We start from the raw sequence: 24,576 nt of genomic DNA on the forward strand, positions 1-24,576 counted from the left end.
GCCAATAAAGCGAGATGAGCGCTGCAACCCCAGAGTCGGTCACGACTGGACCTAATGGTCAGGGGCCCCTTTACCTTTACCTTATATGTCACAACATAATCATCCTTTTTCTAACGTGCACTTTCTTCATTTTTAAAAAATAAAAAGAATGCACATGAACGCCACCTGTAATATGTTGAAACTTTTCTAGCGGCATGTGTAGGTTCTAAAATCAAGATTTATATTTTTAAAATTCATTTTGTGAACCTAAAATCCTTCTACAAATCTCTTCTTAAAGTTATACGGAAATCAATATTAATATTACCTTTACAACATCTTTTATCATTTACTAGGAGAGCAACCTAACAGTCACTCAAACAGATTTCAGTGTAAATACATGCTTTTCTCTTCTTTCGTTTTATGCAAGCTTGTAGTGTCACAAGCAGCAATCCTGTGAAGGGATACATACGCTCATGCCCAAGGCAATATTGTAAATGACTCTTTAACAATATTGTAGAAGTTCAGAAATTTGTGGTAGGGTTGTTGTTGTATTGTCCTTTAGGTAAGGTTTTCATGATTAATGAGATAATAAAAATGAACAGCAAGTAATATTTTTGCAAGATGGGGTAGCTTTTGCTGTTAGCTACACTGCCTTCTCCCATCTGTTCTGGTCTTTCTGAGATAGGCAATGGAGAAGAATAAAGGCAATGGACAATAATTAGGCCAATACCTTGTAATGGGGTGGGGTGAGTGCGAGTGAACAGGCAAAAACATCTTGTGTGCAGGTGGGAGGGAGAGGGGAGGCCTGCACCCAGTTGTGCGTGGCGAAGGAAGGTGCACTCTGCAGAAGTGCAGGGAGAGAGGCAAGGGGATATGGAACATTTCAGGGACTGGCTAAGTCACCAGACTTAGAATGATTTGTCAACTCCACAGGTTTTCACAAGTGAGGGACCATATTCTTAAATCTGTCTGAAAACAAAAAGTTAAGAATGGTCACAGCAAGGTGTTAGGGAAGGGAAACATATAGTGTATGTCCTAAGGTCTGCTTGCCTAAGAGGCAATCTCTATGCATTTTTGCCTCCCCCTCTTATCTCAGCATTGATAAGGAAGATGGGAGGTAATCAGGCACCGGTGATTATACAGTGGATCCTCGAGTACGTAATCTTAGGGTTGTGAACGTGGCAAACCTGGAAGTGAGTTTGCCGTGTGTGCAGGAGCACTCTGCGCGCTTTGTGCGTGCGCAGAAGCGCTCTGCAGCGGCGTGCACAAAAGCGGTCCTCCAGTTATGAAATTTTCGGGATATGGCCGGGCCTCCAGAACGGATCCTGTTCATCACCAGAGGTACCACTGTAATAGCACCAATAGGCCCCCACTATCCCTGGTTTTCACACCTCGTGAGTCTTGCCAGATCTACTAGGTAAGAGCCCTGGATGTTCTTCAACCATATGCCCAGAAACTGCGTGGAATATCTTGACCCTCCATGGTTATTCCAGTAAAGACCTTTTCCTCTTCTTGAGGGAAAGACAGCAGCCAGGCCCTTGTGGGGTTGAATCTGGGTGGGTCCACAGCTTCCGTCTAAGGTACCGTATTTTTCGCCCTATAGGTGCGGCCCATAGGGCGCACTTTTTTGGGGGGGGGGGGGAATAAAGAAAAAAAATTATTCCCCGCTCCCCGAGCCCCAAAGAGCAAAGAAGCCATGACAGCGAGTGGGATGGATCCCGCTTGCTGTCCTGGCTTCGTTTTTAGCCTCGGGGCTGGGGGTCCGGGAGCAAAGGCGAGGTTGTGCAACCTCGTCATCGCTCCCGGAGCTTGCGGGGCTGGGGGCGGGGGAAGCCCGAGTTTCCCCCGACCCCAGCCCCCAGAACAGGCTGCTATCCACAAGCCTTGGGAGCCCGGCGGGAAGTTGCGCTGGGCTCCCAAGGCTTGCGGAGAGCTGCCCGAAGCCCGGGGTGCGCCCCGCTGCGCTCCCCAGGGTTCGGGCTGCAGGCTGCTGTCCGCAAGCCTTGGGAGCCCGGTGGGAACTCCCGCTGGGCTCCCAAGGCTTGCGGATAGCTTCCTGAAGCCTGGAGAGCGAGAGGGGTTGGTGCACACCGACCCCTCTCACTCTCCAGGCTTCAGCGAAAGCCTGCATTCACCCCATAGGACGCACACACATTTCCCCTTCATTTTTGGAGGGGAAAAGGTGCGTCCTATAGGGCGAAAAATACGGCACTTTTTCCAGGGGCATCTCCGATGTTAATTGTTTTCCTTCAAACGAGTAAAAGTTGCTAACTAGTTTTTTTGTAAGGTTGTTGGTTTTCCTCTTCTCAACATTTTTCTGATGCTCTTTTTAAAATTATTGTTTTGATCCACACATACAAACACAAATTATTTTGTGTGTGTGTGGAATTTTTACATCTGTGGCTTAGGAGTCATACTTATTTGCCTCGGTGTATGAAACCAAAAGTAATCAAATATGTTGCGGGGGGGGGGGATCTCGCTATTAGGTTCTTTTCAATTATTTTTCTTGTAATTGTAAAGCCCCTGGATGAACGTAGCCACTGAGTAGGACCTTAGGTGACCCCTGTAACACTGCGCAGCATTGCTCAGCAGCAAGTGCAGCTATTTAATTAGTTCTTTAGAAGTTTGGGAAGAGGCTTCCTGCCAAGGTTTTTGGATCCTGACCACATATTTACTGTGTGTACATGCCCTGCAGCATGTAAACACATTTTCTTTTTTAGCATGGATATGACTTGCACATTATAGGAATCTAATGACTATGTGCAGTATACAGATATACTGTCAAGTTTTCTAAACAGGAAATGTTTTGAAATTTTCTCTTAATCTGCAGTAGTAAACTATAATATCTAACACTACTAATAAACTAAAAGCAAATTATGCTTTCTGGATCCTGGCTTCTGTTATCCCTTTTCAATATAACAAAACACATGCTTGTTCTCATCTCCCTGAGGTGGTTCTCCCCCCCCCCCCCCCAGAAGTGGAGAGTTAACATGCAAACAGTACAGGGTTTTTTCCCCCTCTAGTCACCACCCTGAGCTGATAGCAAGAGCCTTTTGCTGAGAATAGCTCTTGAAGCTTGGTTTTATATTAACAGGAAGCAGAACAGCAGTTGCGGCTTTAGCACACTGCATACAGGAAGTCTGACACATTCTTAGTCCTCAGCTTCTGTGCTAAGTTCTTAAGTTGAGAATTGTTTCTTGCCTCTAACGTAAACCTTAAATGTACTTAGATGGCAGCCCAGAAGGAGTTACAGGGCAGCCAGAGCATGGGGACTGCTAATGCTTTGCAGAGACTGGAAGGGTTTGCCAACAGACTTTTTCACAGGCACTCCAAAGGTTCTACAAGTGAACTGAAAGTGGCTCTGGAAAATGAGTCTTCTCGTTCCTCTGAACCCGCTGCACTGTGGGACAGATCAAGTAAGTGTGTGAGTTGGGGAGGGGTATTACTTGGTATGTAATGGCAAACTGTAACATGTTGCACACTAAATATAGAAAAATGCTGACAGCCAAACTGGTGAATTAAATGATCAGCAAGTGGATTCAAATCTGTAGTTTTGTTTCTTAAAGCATATGTGATCAGGTCACAGAGTATTATTATCAGTCAGCTTACTTTAGTAATTTCATTGCCTTGCATATTTTCCTGCCTGCATTAAATGTCTACTTCTTCATTATTTGAAGTTGTGTTTTTGAAGCGCTAAGGCTGCCTATTAATTGTTGGCTGTCCTTAAGCTTGAATGATTGAAGAGAAGGGCATGCAAGGGTGCTGCAAAGGTGATTTACACAACAAAACAGGCTGCAGTATGGAGACTCTCTTGCAGTTTAGGCCCCATGGACACAGGACTGGTGCAGTGTGGTGAAGAGATTGACAGACACATCAGCATGTGCAGTGCCTCTAGCTGTATCAGAGCTGGGAAATATTCTATTATATGAGAAGATCTTGTGTACACAACCTGTAGTCGCACATTAAAATGGATGGGGCTACCACCCTCTTGTCAAGCGAAGTTGGAAATATAAGTAGTATAAGCTTTGTGGAAGAAGGTAAAATACTGCATGTATATCAGATCATGGTGTTTGTAAATCATTTTTCTTTATAGTTTGAACAGAGCAGCATTTTCACTTCAGTAGTAACCATGTGGTTGGTGTAGCTTAGGTTGCCTAGTGGGTGGGGAGTTTGCCAGTGAGCGCCATAGCTGACCATGCTAGCTATTTAACAAGATACTGACAAATATGCAGTTAGCCTATTGGGAGTTCAAATATGAGACTATAAATACTTTAATATTTACTAAGCAGCTATATGTATTCTAATACATTTTCATAATTAATTTTGTATAATCAATAGGGCTCCCACTTCTCTGGGCAAAGGCATAGAAAATTCAGGATATTTTCTTTATTTGCCTCTTGGAGTGGAGGCTATTGAGTCTGGTTTTCAAAGTAGCATTCATACTTATTTTAAGGGGAATAATAGATAAATTTGTATATCGAAACTCACAGTTTTAAATCATGGTCTTGATTATTTACTAATTTACATTGATCTCATGTTGTGGAAATTGATCCCTAAGTTTATTGGAAACAGCAAGTAATTAGCTAAATGCTATACCATAATTTTAAGCAGGGTTGAAACTCTTAATGTAATAGTGCATTGTCTCCCTGATAGATGGCCTATGCAGAGAATGGGACAAGGGGAGTGCAACCTTGCTCCTGCTTCTCAAGTCTCTTTGAGACTTTTGATGCCATTCACCATGGTATCCACCCAGACCAGATCCATGAAATGGGAGCTGGAGTCACTGTGTTACAGTGGTTTCAGACCCACCTACATGACCGTGTCCAGAGAGAAGCATCGGGAGGTCTTCTTGGTTCACTGGAGTGCTGCAGGCTACTATTCCATACTCAATGCTATGAAGCCACTGGGAGCAGTCATTAGGAGTTTTGTGGTCAGGTGCCATCAGCTGTATTTCTCCATAATATATGTATCAGGAGAAGCCATACAGGCCCCTCGAACAGTCCTTGGATGCAGTGGTGGGATGGATGAGAGAAAATAACCTGAGCTTGAATCCTGGGAAGATGGAGGCATTGTGGATGAGTGGTTCCTGTGTCCATTTATTGAATGGGTCAATGGTCTGCCCTGAATGGGGTTGCACTCCCTCTGAAGATGTTGGTACCCAGCATGAGGGTACTTCTGGATCCAGCTGTGTCACTGGAGGCTCAGGTAGCCTCAGTGGCCAGATGTATGTACTTTTAGCAACTGTGACTGGTGAAACAACTGTAGCTGTACCTGGACTGAGAGAGATCAATTAGAGTAGTTCAGGTTTGGGTGAATCAAAGTGTTTTAAAGCAATCCACTCTTTATGTCTGACTTCCCTTGCAACCGATCCGGAAGCTGTAGTTAGTGCAGAATGCTGCAGCCTGGTTGCTTGGCAGGAGTTAACCCCTGTCAGCATAAAGCACCTCAGCTTGCAAATCTACACTGGTTGCTCATTTTCTACCAGGCCATGTTCATTTCGTTACTATTAGTATATAAAACCCTTAACAGCTTGAGACCAGTTTATCTTGCACGATCACCTTAACCCATATGTGCCCACTCAACTTCTTTGATCTGCAGAACTAGCACTGTGCTAGTGTTACATAACATTAATTCCACATTCATTTATTACATATCTATATATACCACCTTTTATGGGTGGTGCTCTGGGTTAAACTACAGAGCCTAGGACTTGCTGATCAGAAGGTTGGCGGTTCGAATCCCTGCAACAGGGTGAGCTTCTGTTGCTCGGTCCCTGCTCCTGCCAACCTAGCAGTTTGAAAGCACAAAGTGCAAGTTGATAAATAGGTACTGCTCTGGCGGGAAGGTAAATGGCGTTTCCGTGCGCTGCTCTGGTTCACCAGAAGCAGCTTAGTCATGCTGGCCACATGCTGTACGCTGGCTCCCTTGGCCAGTAAAGTGAGATGAGTGCCGCAACCCCAGAGTTGTCCGCAACTGGACCTAATGGTCAGGGGTCCCTTTACCTTTACCACCTTTTATCTTCCAAGGATCTCGTTAAAAAATCATTCTTTTAGTTTGGCAGTTTTTTGACATCAGGCAAGCACCTTCACGGTTCTCTTTTGGGCATCTGTTTAAAACATTTTTGTTCAGACAAGCCTATCTAGACATGTAGAAGTTACATCTCTGGGTTACGGTATTTGTGGGGCATAGGAATTCATTCATCCCTCCCAATATATAGTCCGGCCCGTCACAAGGTCTGAGGGACAGTGGACCGGCCCCCTGCTGAAAAAGTTTGCTGACCCCTGGTCTATTGCTTCAACATATCCTCTTTGCAAAACATCTTGTTATGCAGTTATAGTCCTCAAAGAGGAAGCTGTATCTCTGTGGGTTGTTAGCTTCTTGTGGTTTAATAATGTGAGCAGAATAGTTCTCTCTCTCCCTACCCTGAGTTAAGCTGCTCATACTAAGTTTTTATGCATTCTGCGACAGGTTATTGGGAAGCTGTATTGCCTCCATTCAGGTTTTTGGGGATCAGATGAACATTAGTGTGTGAAGTGCATACTATGAAGTGTTTTAAGTTACACACTGATTTTCTGGCTGCATTTTTTGGCTTAAAAGCACTTACTTATTTCCAATGGCTTTTTACTACTGACAAGGATTGTTACTTTTGTTCTCCATTTTTAGAAAATAGGGTCTTTCACATAGTTTTAAAAAACCCCGCTGATTCTTTATTTAAGCTTCTAAATATCATGGAGACATTATGTATAATGTTTAGCCATTGTTTGTTTTCCTTAATTGTGGTGAAGCATTTCTGAATATCATTATGGTTGAACTAGGTTTTCAAGTGTCTACCTATATACACTTGGTAAGCTTATACCATGGCTTTCTGTTTGAGGTTCAAAACAGTCAATACATGAAACAATGGTTTTTCTTGTTTCTAGCTCTCCAGATTTTGCTGGACAACAAATTCCATCATATCTAGCCATTGGACATGCTGATTGGGAGTGATGGGAGCTGGAGTCCAGTAACAGATTATTAGGTGTCTCTGGTTTTCTGGCTTGACCAGGCCAGGGAGTTAACACATTGAACGCTACGGATCAACTGTGATTTTATTGTGGGCGACTTTGGAGAAATTATTCTGCTCTGGTTCTGTGTGTATGGGATGGACATAGCACCATATTTTATAGGATTATTAAAGAGAACTGCATAAAAATATAAAGCACAGTGTACAAATTAACCTTTACATGTAACACCTGTTTTGCCCTGGCGTCTGATAAATTTCTGGGGTCAATCACAGTGATGGTGTTGACTATGAAGTCTTATATAGTTGGGAACCTGTTGCCTTACAGAACATCTCTCTCATTATCAACCTACATGGGCCCTTGTCCAAGTGTCCTTCCAACAGAAATGTGATGGGTGGTTACAAGAGAGAGGCCCTTCACTGTAAAGACCCTTCACTGTAAAGACCCTTTTCCAATGGAAGCTTACCTAGCACCAAGATCCACCATTTTTCAGTGCCAGGTTCAGACTTTCCTCTACATCTGGCATATGGTTGTTAATTGTATTTCTCTGTGGCTTGATGGTTTTTCATTTTTTTAAATAGCTGTTTTAGTGGTGATCTTGTTGATGTATTTATTGTTGGGAATGGTATATGATTGCTTTTGGTTTGAAGCACATTTATGTAATACTCTGTTTGATATAAATCACAGTAAAGTAGTGATGGTAATAATGGTGCGCCAGCAATCTAGATAGTACTGTATAGGTTGTACTGTGTGTGGAATGAGTTAATTCCAAGGATGTTGGTTGGTTGTGCTGCATGATGTAACATGACAGTACGTTATAATAGGCGGCGGGGGGGGGGGGGAGTTACGCTTTGAGCACTTTCCAGGTATTTCCTAATATCCTATAGAGCATATGCTAGACTATCTTGAGTTTTGTGCCTGTGAAGAAACACATTTTTTTTAAAAAAGGCATATTAATAAAAACATAGAAATATGTTGCTTATGTGGATAAATTAAAGCTTTAAGAGAAACTACTGGTTGGGTACAAGCAGACCGATAATTCTCCTCTAAGGTTGCTATGGAAACAAGCAGTGCTTGATATAATTGAGAACATCTTAAAACATCCTGGCGTTTTTGCTTTTTCCCCCTCTGCCATTTTGAGTCGCTTTATCTGTGTATAGGTAATGCTGGCTCAAAAACAAGTCATTAATGAGCATCGCTATTTGAATATGGATCTGCTATCAACTGCTGGTATTTTTATTGGATAGTTTGCATATCTCAAGCTGGCTGGATGAAGACAAGCTCTCTGGATTTGTTTGTCTTCCAGTTCTAGTGGCCGTATGTGAGAGCATCAATGCTTTTACTTTAGAGATTAAATAACTCATTTACTGGGCAAACATTACTAGCAATATGTTTCGAAAAACCAGCCTTTCAACATGAATGGTAAGTCACTTCCATGTTTCTAATGTTATAGTTTCATTGGAACGATAAATTTATCTGCTTTTAAAGGAAGTGTACAGAATTATCCCCGTGTTACGTTAATTTATTGTGAGCTGTTTTCTTTTTCATCTAGTTATAGAGTTGCTCTAAAAGGAAAAAAAGACCAGTAGTAAATTGTTTAGTATTCTATAATGTATCAGGATGCAGCATTTAATAGAATATAAATTATAACAGAGCTAATGCTTTCTTTGTAAGTTTATATTTTTTGCTATGTACAATTAAAGTTTAACAATCGTAAGTGAAGACTTGTAGAAGCATCCTAGCTTTTCTTTTAATTAGTCTTCTTTTAGCATCTTTCATGTCACCATTTGTAGAAATTTACATGAATATCTGAGTCAAATGTTTGTCTCATCATTTGCAGATGGGGATTTTTTTAGCTTTCTGTGTGTGGTAGATTTTGCTGCATTTATTAATCTCAAGGAATTATGGAGAAAGAGAATCTTGTGTGTGTGGTGGAGAATACATTTAAATTAAGGTGCTGGCATTTAAATTGAAGCTGATCTGGTGAGGTATTAAGGCAGTTGCTGTGATCAGATTACCAAATTGATTTTTGTCAACATTTCTGTCAAACAAATTTGATTTTGAGATCACTTAAAAAGCAGGCAGAAGCAGAATATAGATTATCTGCCCCAAAGTTCAGTGAAATAGGCAAAGGACCAAATAACTGTACATACCATTTTGTTTTAAGCATATAGTTTTGTATTTAAGCTTATTTTTAGAAAAAGGTTTTATCAAATGGCATCATGCTTCCTGAACTTCCAAAAAATATATATATTTTTTCAAAATAAATGTTGCAAGCATTTCACTAGTGTGAAAAATGCAATTTAAATAGCAATACTGCTTTTAATGTGTTGAAATGATTTAAATAAAAGACAAGATCAGTACAGAGGATAATAAAAAAGATGCTTATCTGCAGGGCTGCAATCATTGGTTTTTTCTTTTTGTTTTTTAAGAATACAGCAAAAAATAAATTGCCTTTCTATTGCTCCAGTCTCATAATCATGGAACAAACATGATGTGTGACCTGACTTTTGGGGAGGCTAGTGTATATGCAAAAACAGAATCTGATTCAGGCAGCGGCCTATTTCAGACATGGTAACTACTTATGCAGGTGCATAAGTAAAATCTGACCCATAGGAAATGTAGGCCGTTAGATTTATCTTCCCTTGATCATCCCCCCCCCTCCGCGCTTTTATTGCAAAAAATAGATGGAAGAAGTCTGGTTCTTTTTTCTGTTTGTGAACTATATCCTGACACAATGTACATGTAGTCTTTAGTAGAGTTTGCCATATTACTAGCAAAGCAAATAACATGCAAAATCAGATTTCTATACAGTGATCTCCATGCAGGTTCAGATCATTTGCATATAAAGGGTGTCTTACTGGGTATAAAACTGCATTTGGCACTTGGAATTGCATCCACACATATACATGCAATCTTTTGTGTAGCCTTTAATGGCTACTTGGTGGAGTCAGCTTTAATTGATAGCCAGATCAGATAGCATGATTAACTTATCTCATGATGTGGGAGAGACAGTATGTCCTGTTCTGCATATGCATGCTTACCCCAGCACGTTTAGGTTTAAACTGCATGGTTGATATCCCAGATAAAGTCGGGAAATTATCACAGTCAGGAACACTTGCATATTTTATGTTACATGTGTATGTCAAGCTAACCAACATGGTGTCCTCCAGAGGTTGCTGAAGGCTATCATGTTAGCTGCCCTGCTGTATGCTCTATGGAAATGTGATGCCCCGTCATGGACATAAGGGGCAGGATAGGAATGCTGAATCCAGTGCTATCTTTAGAAGGGTGTGGACTTGCCACCGGATCAGCAGTCCACACAGACGAATGCCTTGGTGGGCTTGCATGTCCAAATTTGTTGATCAGGGCCATGATTGGGAGAGGTAAGCTGGTTAGATATGCAGCATCTGACTGACATCCCACCTCACCCAGTCCCTGTGTATCTAGTTTAGAAGAAATCTTTTAGCATATTCCTTTGAAGAGTATACCGTAACTTCCTTTGCTTCCACTTGCACTTATGGCATCTCCCTGCAGGACAGAAAGAACTTCAGCATAGCAGGTGCTGGGGACTTGCTCCTTTCATTCTGAGTAAAGGACCGTAGCTCATTGTGAACAGAGCACATGCTTTGAACGCAAAAGAACCCAGATTCAATCCCTGACATCTCCAAGTAGTGGGGAAACTCCTGCCTGCAACCCGGGAGAGTCACTGTTTAACAGTGTTGACAATACTGATGGGCCAGTGGTCTTCCTGCAAGGCAGCTTCCTGTACATTCTTATCTAAGACAAACTGAAGACCATGCGCACATTTTTTTTATTATTAAAGCTCTCTGGCTGTGTTTACAGGCTGTGTACTTATTCAAGCCCATCCCCCACCCCTCGTGGGCTGCCTTCAGATGTCATGTTTCCAATCAACTGGGAACAGGCCATATGCCCGTCTGTTCTCTTCTTCCCTTCATGCCATGCACTTAAACTGCTTAGTTTGATCAAACCATAGTTTGCCATTATGCCTAAACTCTGCACGCTGTAGTTTAGAGCAAGCCCCCCAAATGAGGAACTCAGGGAGGCTTGCATTTCTGGTTTGGAGGGCTTTCTCTGAACCACATTCTGCTTGGGGTGGGTGTAATGGCCAACTTCCTGGGTGCATTGGAGTGGCGGGAGCTTGCAAGCAGGCAGTATTCCAATATGCAAACAATGGTTTGAGGGTTCAGAAATGGGATACCTGAGTGCATCTTTGGTGTACACTTACATAGCTCTTAATTTCTCCTACATTAGTTGAAGCACATCATTGGAATTAGTATCACTAGAGCTGTTGTAGTTGTGCAGTTACTCCAGATTTTATGACAACATTCAAAGGAAGAAGCTCTGCATAGTCTGCGGAAACACTGGTGATCAGCTGAAAACAATGTAGAAGTGAATGTGCAAGAGCTCATACGTGTGTGTGTGTGTGTGTGTGTGTGTGTGTTAAATGAGACTGAAAACGTGAGACGTGTGAGTGGTACTCACTTGCACAACAGGGCTCTCTTGGCTCCTTCTCACTGGAGAAATTGTCAAAATTCAGGAGGGAGGCTGTCTTACACAACTTAAAGTGCCTTTTCATTCTCACAATACACCCTTTCAATCCAAGCACACAAACACATGCACATGGTTTTTTTAAACTATGCCTCTAGCTGTCTATACATGCAATATTAGACTTAATGTTATTTGTTTAACATAAGTTAATTATTTAAATGCATCTGTTTTCATTACAGATCTTTCATATAAAGAATTCTTCAGGTTAGATAAAACCATCCTAGAAACTAAGGTTGGTCACAGCAGCTAATTGACCTCAGTACTGCAATGAATAAAATAACTCCTGACAAATGTAAACATTGAAGTTTCCCTTGATTTGAAAGCTAATACGATAACAACTCTGTTAATGAAAGACCTTGGGCTTATTAGTTTTAGATTTTCAAATTAAGCGATTTACTTCCAAGAGTCCTGATTGTTTTAAAGCTGAACAAATGCTACTTTATAAGGTGATGATTTGGGGCAGGTGAATGATGCTTCACCTCTTCTCCTTCTGCATGCTCTCAGGCAGGCATGCACAGCAGAATTGTTTAAATACCTGAAAATGTAATTTTAATTTGAACATTTTATGGATGTGTCAAATTCAAAACCCATGCTTCTAAATCTCTTCCTCTCCTTTTCTCCTGTTTTCCCAGAAGCTAAACTATGGTGAAAAACAAGAGTGGGAGGGGGGGACCATTTTCCTGGAAAAGGGAAGACTATAATATTTTATTGCAGTCTATCTACATAATAAATCCTTTTGATGTTTCTTAATAGCTGATACATGGCAACCAAATTAATCACTTGACTTTCTGTCACCTGGATCTATACTGACAGTCATATTTGCACACTGTGGGTCTTTATTTATTCGGAAATGACTACATTGGATCTTTGATTCCAACCTGATACCCTTCAGCTGTTTTGTTCTGCAACTCCTACCATTCCGGTTATGGTCGAAAACAGCTGGGCAGTACCAGGTTGGTGAAGACTGTCCTATGCAGTTACTGTGGAACTTCCCTCTAGACAGGTGTTTTCAGCTCTTAAAGGAATAGCAGAGCAGTCTAAAACGTCCAGGTACTGTGTTTCAGAGAGAGTTGCTTCAATGATACAATTATTTTGGGTTTCTACAGGCTATGTAGAACTAGCACAAACCAAATAGTTGTTTTCATATACTTTTACTATAGAGTTCCCTCCTAAGAGTTTATAAGCCCTACCAAGGCATATTTGAATGTGATATGCAATCCTTGGAATTGAGGGGATAATTTGTCTCTCCTCTGCCCCGTCACTTTTCACCCTGCTCTCTTGCCTTTAACCCAGAGGCACCCAGAGCCAAGGTAACGCACCACAGCACTCAATCACTATGTGGACTGGTGAACACAAGGACCAATTTCCTGTCACTGCTGTTTTCCTCATTCCTGTTTCATAGAAACCAGCTGTGTGATTACCAGTTCCTGTGCATTCTGCAACACACTCTGGTGGTGAGGAGGTGGGTGGGTGGGAGTGGTAATCTCTGCAGCTGCCTCAAAAACACAGCAGAATATCATGGGCAGCTCTGTCTCTGCTTAGGTCCACTCACTGAGTAGTGGGCCCCACCAGTCATGGTTGCTGGGAAGGAATTGCTGTTCACCACCACAGAGAATCTAAACTGTAAGGCTAGCTTCAGATTAAGAGCAGGAACAAGGTGCAACAAAGGGGGAATTACGGTAGTTTGCCTGCCCAGAGCTGTATGTAGATGGAATCTTAAAGTGTTTTTATTAAACTTTAGCTGCTCTTCCGGGGTGTGAACAAATTGTTATGAGGCTGATAACTTTGAGGTACTTCATAAGGCGGTTTTAAAGCACGCTTCTGACATACAGAAACTGAAAACATGTCTGCCTGCTTCTCCTCCCACCCCTCATCTCAAGTCTGACTCATTTATTTCCATGGTAGTAAAGTTTGTACATTGTAAATATAGACTCTAATGTTCACATAAGATGCTTTTGTCTACAATATCCCTCTTGAAAAGAAGTTCCAGAATTGGCATGCTGGAGAAATATGCTCATGAGCAAGTATTCTGGCCAAATTGTTAATCTGACCTGTAAACTGCTAGCTTCCCAGTTATACTCAACTGTATCATTTGTTATGATGATCCCGAATTTCCTTTTAATCTCTTGAGCCCTGTTGACTGCATTCTAGCTGTGAAATATTATGTGCTGTAAATGAAAGGTGGGGTGGGGGGACTGTTAACTGAAGGCTTACTATAAAAAGACGCACAGCCCTAGTTAGAAGCAAATAGCAAGATCCAAAATGTGTTATGGAAACGTAGCTCTAGGTGTGGACACTGCCACACCTTTAGTAAAATTTTGATGGCTGTATTGTGTTTGTGTATAAATAAACTGAAGTAGACAGGGTGTTCTCTGTTCAGAAATGACCTCTGTTTAGGTAGGATTGCTATCTGTTTTGTGCCCAGGCTTGTTTCAATGACTTCCTGATTGTTATCCCTTTTACAGTAACGTGGTTACTGTGGAAACGCTTGCTTTGGAAAAATAGAATATTTGTGATAACATAAAAGGTTGGTTTCTCGCTCTCCCCCCACCCCCAAATAATAATATGTGAGGGTTGTAAAAGCTGCTGGAGAATAAGCATTTCTCATGGATGTTTGACAATAGCTGTTAATCCTGCAGCTGCAATGTGTTAAGCCCATAGGTCTTTATGGCTCTCGATTCTACTTGCTGCTAACCAGTCTGACCAGGCCAGATACTGTTGGACTTTCCTGTCCTGCAGCAGTCCTGTAGGGCTTGGGGTCTGTTGCCCATGAGGTCACTGGAATTTTTGGAGTCTCAAGTCTCAAAATAACTTCTGAGCCTAAATAGCATCTGAGCCAAAGACAGAATGAAGGCACGTTCACAAACTGCAAGATGTCTGCCCTTTACTTCTGTGACTTTTGGGAGATTACTCTCATATACCACAGTGCATGTTTTGCTAGCACACATTAGGGTCATGCGTAAGGTGGAAAGCAAAGTCCATAGCTGCAGAACACATGTTCTCTCTGTGTTCTCACACATGCAGAAGCCTGCAATTGTTGAAGTAGCTTTATTCCAAGGGCGAAGGAAGGGGGGGGAGTGGTCCTTTCGTATTACAATATGTTTTCAGACCCATGAAGGTTCCGTATTGCTGGTTTGCCACAGAAGAAGCTGGGAGAGGACAATTTCATTAAGTTCACATACTTAGTTATCTTAGACTTTGAAAATGCAAGGGCAGGGGTGTGTGTGTCTGTGTGTGTGTGTGTGTGTGTGTGTGTGTGTGTAAAAAACAAGTAAGAGAACAAGAAGCAAGGTTTCTTTCCTCACCATCTGCCCAGGTAGAAGGAGTGAGGGAAGTCAGTAACATAAATACCTAAAACAATATAGGTGCTTTCATTGCTATTAAATTCGAGTCCAGCTGTGTTTTTCACGTCGTCTGTGTTAGGTATTCTGCTTCTAGTGGAGACAGAGGTGCCCACCATGTGTGGACTCCAGGAGCTGGCATGCTGGCATGGTCCTTAAGGACTTTTGCATAAAACTCTGAATTCTCTGTGTACATGAGAGCCCAAAGGAGGAAGAGTCCAGGTAATTACTTCATAGCTCTTACCTCGGACTTGTGCAAATATGGGTGTGTCTTTTTCTCATGGATTTTTTTACTTCTTTGTTGCCTTATTGGGGCTTACACTTCAGTATGAAATTATTTTCACAGTAACAAGGGAGTATGTCAAACCACTGCCAGTATATGATTAGCTGGTGCATGTTTCTATATTTAAAATTACAGTAATCTAAATTATTGCCATATACTTTCAGAATTTAGAAAATATGTCCCAGATATGTCTAAACTTAGTTGTTGTTTTTAAAGTAAATGCTCTTCCAAGTTTTACATATTTGTATAGCTAAAGGTTTTATTTCCATTATGATCAAATTATTCACTCATTTGAGTTGGGCTAAATTCACCATACATAATAAGCATAAAGAGGGCAGTTGTGGAATGATTTTACCTATAACTTGAAAGGAAGCATTAAGAAGCTCTTTCCATAAATCTTTAAGACATATCTACTATCTAGGAATTACATCCACGTTATGAGTTCACATGTCAAATATTCACCAGTGCAGTACTTGCCGAATTCTTAAAAATTCTAATTGAAATAAGTTAACTGTACAGATTTTTCTTAAAAAGCTTTTCACAGGAGAATTATTTAGAACCCTGCTAAAAAACTTGTTTTCATTATTTATTCGAATATTGCACATTTCCCATGTATTTACTTTCTTATGCCACTTGGACTTGCGATCTGCTCTTAGACTTTGCAGCTGGAGGATAGAAAGTATGTTAATTTAGCCCTTTCCCACATATACAGTTATCTGATATGATTAATAAACAACAAACAATACGATTACAAGGAGAGTTCCTATATATATATATATATATATATATATGCAGGTTTTGGTGTCCTCGGGTGTCTTCCCGTGTAAAAGTTGGGGTGTCTAGGCGACGTTTCGACGAGGTCTCACTCGTCATCTTCAGGCTGGTGCTTTCGGCTTCTTGTTACTGGAACAGAGCGGGATCTCAATGTTTGAGTTCCTATAAATACTGTAGAGGGGGTGTGGTGTCTAGCCTCCAATGTTCTGGGCAGAGAGGAAGTTCCCAGGCTAGTGTGCCTTTTCTTCTTTTGTTCCTTAATTAATTAAGGAACAAAAGAAGAAAAGGCACACTAGCCTGGGAACTTCCTCTCTGCCCAGAACATTGGAGGCTAGACACCACACCCCCTCTACAGTATTTATAGGAACTCAAACATTGAGATCCCGCTCTGTTCCAGTAACAAGAAGCCGAAAGCACCAGCCTGAAGATGACGAGTGAGACCTCGTCGAAACGTCGCCTAGACACCCCAACTTTTACACGGGAAGACACCCGAGGACACCAAAACCTGCATTCCTGTACCCGTGAAAATCTACGAAAGCAAATATATATATATATATATATATATATATATATATATATATATATATGAACTAGCTTCTTTTTTATCCCAAATTTTTACATGGGGAAAAAGTGTGTGATTCATAGAGGATGAAGGAGATATGCACCCAAAAATATTTGTTCCTATCTTGTGATTTTTTTTACAAAACAGTGCTGTCTCATAATTGAGTAATGTGGCAAAGCAAATTATATCTTCCATCCTATTCCACTATGATCCTGTTCAGACCATCATATTATTTGGATTACTGTATAGCAAACAAGCTGTAGCAAGCATCCTTTTCCTTCCCATGCAAAAGCAGGAGAGTGAATACTTCTACTTTCACTTTTGACTGAAACCCTTTCCACTTTCACATGAACTCAAGGAGCTATAGTTACTAGACAGTTATCAAACCAGGATATCAAATTGTGGTTTAGGTGGTCATCTGAACCAAGACCAAAAACAATGGGTTCATTATATTTTGGCTGTGGGTGTTGTATTCTAAATTTATTCAGTTGAATGTTTTGAAGTGTGTTATGGACTGTGGGCAAATAGAAGTGTTGGAAAAGGAAGTAGCTACTTTGAAATCATCCAAGAAGACTGTATTACAGTTTCAGACACTCCAGAAAACTGCAATTGGAATTGGAATTTTGAGCAGCTAGTGTTATTTTCCATTATCATTCTGTGTAAAGATTTCTCTGATTTTTTGATAGATTTAACATTTGTGGGTGTGCTAACCAAGGGATGGAATGTGGGTGTGAAGTTCAAGGCCATGATGTAGTCTGGTTATAAGTGTATTGGGGGGGTGGGCAGACACAACTGCACATGTAGCTTTTTTGTGTATTTCCTCTTCCGGCACTTATGTTGCTGAACAAGCAAGTTGCTTTTCTGTTCAGAATATGGCATGCCAGCTCAAAAGTGCTTGATTGCTGTGGAGATGTCAAATCTTGGGCTGCACATGCAGGTGTCCCCCCTCCCCCCCCCGTTACATATATCTTTATTGGTTTGCAGCCAATGAAATTTCATCTTAATATGCATGACTAAATATGCAGTTTGGGGGGCAAGTGGTAAGTCTTTTCAATCAGCACAACTGCTATATAAATGGCATACTTGGTTTCTTCTAAGATTTTAGCATATAATATATTTATATCTGTATTGTTATCCCGGGGCACCTGCTGCTTTAAATTATCACTGAAATCCTCTTCCCTTTTTTTCAGTGTACAGTACAATACTTTACAATTCTTACCTGTTGGTTCTTTAATTGAAAATGTGTGTGTTCATTTGGTTGCTTTTTATACAGTAAAATTTGTGGTGTAGTCTGCTTTGACAACATGGGAGGTATGATGTATACTGGTGCCCATTTCCTAGGGAAGAGAAGGGTGGGAAGGGAGCTGGGTTGGGATGAATTTGATTTCTGTGTGCCTCATATGGAAAATACGTAAACCCTTTTTCTCTTTCTTTCTTTCTTTTCATCACATCTATGCGGGTGAATGTTCCTACAAATCCTTGGTGAAACCTTTAGAAACCTTTGGTATGCTCATTCTTTCATTAGAGCCCAAAGTCATTGACTATACTATAAAATTAGGAAAAAGAGAACAATCCAATTATAAAACTAAGATATTACTAAAATGTGCACTTGGGGTGGAAGGCTAGTGGTAGGTCATCTTCACGTTTGAAAAGTCTTCACGTATTTTACACAATTTTCTTCTTTTCACACACTCAAACTCATTTAGATCCCTAATACTATGCAACATTTAACGTTCTTTCACTTGAATTGGAGTGGAATTTCAAAGGGAGCAATTTTCTTAAATTGTGATGTAGGCCAGGATCTACTGAATTCCACAACTAGTTCATTAATCTCCTTTCCCCACCAGCGCCACAATACAATGTGTCCACTGCAGGTGGATCTAACCAGGCAATAATCTTCCAAAACATAGGATGAGGTTACTCCTGTTCTGGCCACCTCAGACCAGGATTCCCTAACTGCTCTGCCCTGAGATAAGTAACCCTCACTTAGGAATACAGAATTTTTACAGAATAGCCTGCTGTGGTTTGGCTAATAAGAATGTTCAAATGCTTAAAATGTAGAAGTAATTGACTTTTTATTTTTGTGCACATTTTACATGGGGTGTACAGAATATCACCTGAAATGCAAAATTAGTACTTTAAGATAGTCTCTGACTGTGGGCATCTCTAATGTGCAATTTTGTAACCCTATGTTTTGCCTTTGCTTGCAGTAATGCTGTGCACTTGATTCTTCAGCTTGCAAACAGCCTTTAAGCAAAAGTGATGCATTCTATTAAGGAGAACTGTTTGCCCTCCAAATACCAACAGGGCACTTTTGTTAACTTTACAATCTGCCGCCAGTTCATCTAAGAGGGACCTGCATCACCTTAAAGCCTGCTCGCGTGTCCAGTGGTGTGGCCTGTTAGATTTTAAACTAGTTTAAGCAAACGTATGCTGAAATTGTAATTCATAAGCTTTAGAGAGCTGTTAGATCTCCTGTAGAAATCTTGCTTCTTATTTAGCGTGTGAGTTGAAGAGTTATGAGTTTTCATTGGCACTTCGTAAAGCAGCCTTAAAGTAATTTCAGATCGCTTTCGATACTTTACTGACTTGTTCTAAACATCACATTTTCGTTTTTGCTTACAGTGAAAGAGTTCCTAGCCAAAGCCAAAGAAGACTTTTTAAGAAAATGGGAAAGCCCCCCTCAGGTACAAAACCCAATTGAACTACCATTTTCTTGCAATTTAGTCTTTCATGTTTGGGAATAAAGGAAGGCACTCTTATATGTGATACAGTTGTGATAATTCCTGGGAAAAAATAATTAGGTTCTGTGCAGGAAACTTTTAATGATGTCTTCATCCCATGCACCTGTTTTTGTGTGTACTTAAAAGTGGCAAACAGTTGTTCAGTAGTGAATGTGGAGAGTGACTGTTTAACCAAATAAATGGTCTTCATTGGTTACTTAGTTTCCTCACAGAGACCTTACTAGCTATGTTTTCATGTGACAATAAGCTGGGCTTTCTGATTCATCACAATTTATATTAAACACTGGTTGGTTATTTCCTAACAACAACAAAACATGGCTTATGACATCAGAACATGGCCACAGGTAACCTAGTGGTGATATTTGAGCTTTCTTGTGGAGCTCTGTTTGTTGCATTGTCATAGATGGAACAGGAGGCCTGTTCAGATTGGGGCCTAATACTAATAAACCCTCTATCACCATAGCTCTTAACTTCTGTTCAACTGTATTGTTTGGACTTCAATCCCACATGACTCTTGTCTACCACTTGTTATAGGCTGCATGAGAGTTTTTGTGTCTCCTAGATCCATCAGCTCTTTGAGAAAAGTTTAATATATTAAAACTCTGTTAACCGTGATTGGGGAAGTGTCAAGATGTCTTTCAACTGTAACAGGCTCCAGATTCTAGCCCCTTAAATGTCTTAACTCAATGGGAGGTATTTAATTCTGTGCGAGAAGAAAACATATCAGGTCAGAACTGGGGTGGAGGGAAGCCAGCTCATCTCTGTACACTCCATTCCTCCCCAGTCATACTGGAACTGTAGTGTGTCCTTGTCCCTAACAGGAAATAAGGGTGCTTGCCCTCAGAAACATGGTTGTGACCGAGAAAAAGGCCAAGTTGGTGCATTTTTAAAAAATAGTTAAATACTTAATTGTGTGCAACCAGCCTCTGCTGCTGCCTAGTAAGAATTAATATTGCTATTTTGTAAAGGGTATTTTCCACTTTACAAAATACATTGTATTTTTCCCCCTCTAGTACTAATACTGTTAACAAATATATGGTGAATTACATGAAATCCAGGCAGTAGCTATTTCACATTTTTCATTTATGATTACAACAGAAGATGGTTGACATCCTTCTTGATGAATTAACACACTTTGTGTCCAGAGGGTGTATGAGCAGAAGGTGGCTTGCACAATGATCTTTCTTTTCTCCTCCTGTAGCCTCCTTCCACTGGGGGGGCTACAGGGCTTCCTGACTTTTTGGATAATATTTCTCAAGAAGGGAGAAAGGAGCTATAGGAGAGAGATGGAGAACAGAAAGATCATATGACCTTTTATGGCTGCTGTTATATATTTATAATTGAAGTTACAAAAACGTTTATCTTTTTATACTTGGAATATCTCAGTATCTTGTTTTGTGTTCTTGTAGAATACTGCTGGTTTAGATGACTTTGAGAGGCTAAAAACACTTGGAACCGGATCATTTGGCAGAGTCATGCTGGTGAAACACAAATCCACAGAGCAGTATTATGCCATGAAGATACTGGATAAACAAAAAGTTGGTATATTTTTTATTATAATAATCTACTGTGTTTGTTGAACACTAGTATTTGTGTTCTGTTTCATTAGGGTGGAGTACTTGCAACATCTATTAATACTGTTTTGTGCTAGTTATGACCCTGGTGAAAAAAGAGGTAGATTGCTGCTCAAGAGTTTTCCTGAAGTTTGCCTTACGGAAGTAATAGTCATTTACTGACAGTGGAAGCCAATTTGGGCACCTTTTGTTTTGTTTTGAAATACTTAATGGATATCATAACTGCAAACTGCCTGTGAAGTTTTTTATTGGCAATTATTTTTAAAGAACACTATTACTAAGTTAAGATTTTTGCACTCAAAGTGGATACTAAAAGTGATACAAAAATAGAATGCAGTATTTTAGTGTCCTTAATCTTAGCATGCATATCCTGCTATGCATATGATTTTTTTGCTCATGCAGATTACTCAATTTCAGCTGGATATATTCTACTATCTTTTGTACTCTCACAGTAAATAGCTTGATCCTTCATTCTCTCCCAGGAATAAAGATTATGCAAATGTATATATATTCTACCTTTCTGTAATATTGGGCAGTGAAGTCGTCTTCCTAAGTTTGGGCTCTTTGCCTATCTGGATACACACACACACACACACACACACATTCTTGCTTTTTGCTGCTTAATATTTGCATGGGCCTACCTAAAATCTTTAAAAGAAGTAAGCAATTCTCTTAAATGAGCATTGGAAAATAGCTGGCTGATACAGCATGATCCACTTTTTAAGCTAGCCATTGCTACTCATTTGACTACATTGATAGCTTACGTTCTATTCACAAGCATCTTGCATTTCTCCAGTTATCTTGTATCAGGGAGCAGTACTAGATAAGAAGGGAGTATTTTTAGTTTGGTGTTTTAATATAGTCTAGCAGCTGCAAATTTGGAAAGGAGTTGGCATGTGGCAAATCAACACCCCACAGGCTAGTTTCAATAATATAGACAGACATTAATACACAAATTATGAATGCCAGCATGAAATCTCAAGCAATGTACATGTTTTCCGTACCAGATTGTTATTTTTATTGTACTTTTATGATTCAAAAATAGACCCATCTGTTTTGAGTTTCATTTTGCCCAAAGTTAAGAACTGGGTTCTCAAAATTAAAAACCTCAGCTAACATTCACATTTCCATATGTAGTGGAATAATTATTCATCAGAGCTATACTTTTGTGATCCATGTTGCAGGCAGCTTGCCCAGCCTTTGGGGAGATCCAGGTCCTTTCAGACATTTTGGGTGCCCATTTGGGCTTACAGTAGTGGTTTTCAACCAGTATGCCATGGCACCCTGGGGGGTCTTGAATGATGGTCAAGGGTGCCGTAGGCAACAATGGCCCCTGTCCCTCCTTCCTTCCCTCCCTCCTCTGATGTCCTTTTGGGTCTCTGCCTCCCAAACGCTTGCACAGCTGTTTGTTGCAGCAGCCCTGGCTACAAGCTCCCCAGGTGAATGGTGCCTCAGGAGTTGGCAAGGGGGTGCTTCCCAGGCCCCCGTGGGGCAATGTAAGGAGGCACCTCTCTTTGGGGATGTGGGGTGGGGCAGCTCAGAGACCAGGGGCGGAAGCTGCAGCTGCCCAGAGGACTCCCAAGGAGACAGGAGGCTGAAGGGATGACATAACTGGGTTCCTGAGCCCCCCAGGGGGTGCTGCAGAAAGAATGTAGTTGGTCAAGAGAGCCGTGGACTCAAAAAGCACGAAAACCTCTGGCTTACAGTGATTTCAGATCAATGCCCAAACCTCTGCACTTCTAACAGTGGCATGTGTAGAGTGAAAGCACAACTGTGTGTGTCCCATGTTCTTCTGCTAAGGCGCCTGATAACAGTAGGGCCTTGCTGGTATTTCCTGTGCTATGCTTGCCTCTCTTCTTTTCCCCCATGGCCCCTCCTCTTTTCCATTGCTGCCTGCTTGCCATGGATCAAGTTAATCTTTAATTGGAAAGCGATCTTATGTGCAAGCAAGTCATGTCCTTACTTTTTCAGGCACAGTTCTCTTGAGCCCCTTGCCGGTGGTTAATATTAGTGCTGAGTAACACACAGTGTTTACGGTCTGCACTAAGCTCCTTCACCACCACCCGTAAAATGCTCCTTGTGAAGCAGGGAAACTGCTGCTCCTGTGGAAGCTGCCTGGGCATTTTAGAATCCTGGTTTCCTATGGAAGATTGCCCTCTAGCTTGCAGATGGCATTCCAAATGGTGACAAGAGGCTGTTATCCCACACCTACTCCTTGCATATTGACATTGATTTTGAACAGCTGGAGAAGGAAGGCTACGTAAGGGGAGGAATGAGGCGGCCTGTGGGCCCTTTCTCCACACAGTTGTGACACTTCTCACTACGTCCTTGCTGCCCATCCTTTGCTGCAGTTTACAGATCTGTCCTGAAAATTACTATGCGCCAGTTTGCCACAAGTTGGAATTTCTATCAGTTATCTTATGCACACGTAAGACTTTGCCCCAGGACCATCATTTGTAGCCATGCATGTGCAAGAAAATGGTTCCCAAAATTTATAGACGTTGGACATTATTCAGTAACGTGCAGAGAGGTGACATCTGATTATATAAAAGCTTGCATTAGACTGTTTGTGTTAGGGCTTGGCTTGGATGTTCTCCGAGCCTCTAGCAGCTGCTTATCTGTGAGGAGATCTTGTACATCTGCAAGGAAAAAAGGCATTCCTTCAGAAAGACACTGATCAGGCGCTAGCCACATAGCCATTTCAGCCAGCTGCATGGGAACTGCTAGCTCAGCTGGAAAACATCTAAAGGGTGCTGTGGCTTCTGAAGTTTTTAAGCAATTGTATTCTTTGCCTGTTAGTTATTCCGGGTGGCGCTGTGGGTAAAACCTCAGTGCCTAGGACTTGCTGATTGCATGGTCAGCGGTTCGAATCCCCGTGGCGGGGTGAGCTCCCGTCTTTCGGTCCCAGCTTCTGCCCACCTAGCAGTTCGAAAGCACCCTTAAGCGTAAGTAGATAAATAGGTATCGCTTTATAGCAGGAAGGTAAACAGCGTTTCCGTGTGCTGCGCTGGTGCTGGCTCGCCAGAGCAGCTTTGTTACGCTGGCCACATGACCCGGAAGTGTCTCCGGACAGCGCTGGCCCCCCGCCTCTTAAGTGAGATGGGCGCACAACCCTAGAGTCGGACACGACTGGCCCGTACGGGCAGGGGTACCTTTACCTTTACCTTCTGCTCCCATAGTAACGTGTAAGAGGGTGAGTCTCCTTTTCCTGGTTCCTGGGGAAATGTTTGAACTTCCTGACATCTCGCCAGTTGCCAGTCTGCTGCTTTCACTCTCTCCTTCTGTAGCTCCAAAATGCATTCAGAATAGGGAAGTAAGGAAATTATAGTGGTCTGTGGCTGTTAAGAACAGGTGGAATATTGGGTATTAGCAGACTTCTGACAGGCTCTGTTGAGCACAAGCATTATTATTGTTTTTTTAAAAAATAGCTTAGTATGCAAACAGACAATAGTAGGAGAGCTACTTTTTTGTTTTGCCATGATTAAGCAGTTTTCACAGAAGGAAATCATGCCAAGTCAGGAAGGAAGCTACAGAGTATATGAGAACGCTTCTAAGCAGCAAACGTTTTTAATAGGCTACATGAAAGTAAAAAAAAATGGACACCCAGATATCTGTGTGTAGATAAGCTTTATGCCCTGAAAACCCCACTTTGTGTGCCAAGTGAACTGAGCTTCTAGACTCTTGTAGTATTTGAACTGCATGTGCACACAGACCATATTTGTTAGAATTCCTATTAATACTCCTTT

General features: G+C 41.3%; 1 protein-coding gene across 3 annotated transcripts in view; it reads left to right on the forward strand.

Annotated features, from left to right (window-relative positions):
• Positions 1 to 24,576, forward strand: part of PRKACB (protein kinase cAMP-activated catalytic subunit beta) — a 53,944-nt gene that overhangs the window by 18,426 nt on the left and 10,942 nt on the right. The window contains exons 1-3 of one of the 3 annotated variants that reach the window (XM_083743500.1): positions 2,954 to 3,395; positions 19,138 to 19,199; positions 20,666 to 20,794. In XM_083743500.1, the coding sequence (XP_083599626.1) occupies positions 3,209 to 3,395; positions 19,138 to 19,199; positions 20,666 to 20,794 (378 nt within the window). In that variant the 5' untranslated portion in view covers positions 2,954 to 3,208. Of the gene's footprint in view, positions 1 to 2,953; positions 3,396 to 8,085; positions 8,403 to 19,137; positions 19,200 to 20,665; positions 20,795 to 24,576 lie in introns of those variants that run through there. The other 2 variants (XM_083743502.1, XM_083743501.1) reach the window with 2 other exon arrangements.

This window comes from Podarcis gaigeae (genome assembly GCF_964106915.1).
Source record: "Podarcis gaigeae genome assembly, chromosome: 6".
Taxonomy (NCBI): Eukaryota; Metazoa; Chordata; class Lepidosauria; order Squamata; family Lacertidae; genus Podarcis; species Podarcis gaigeae.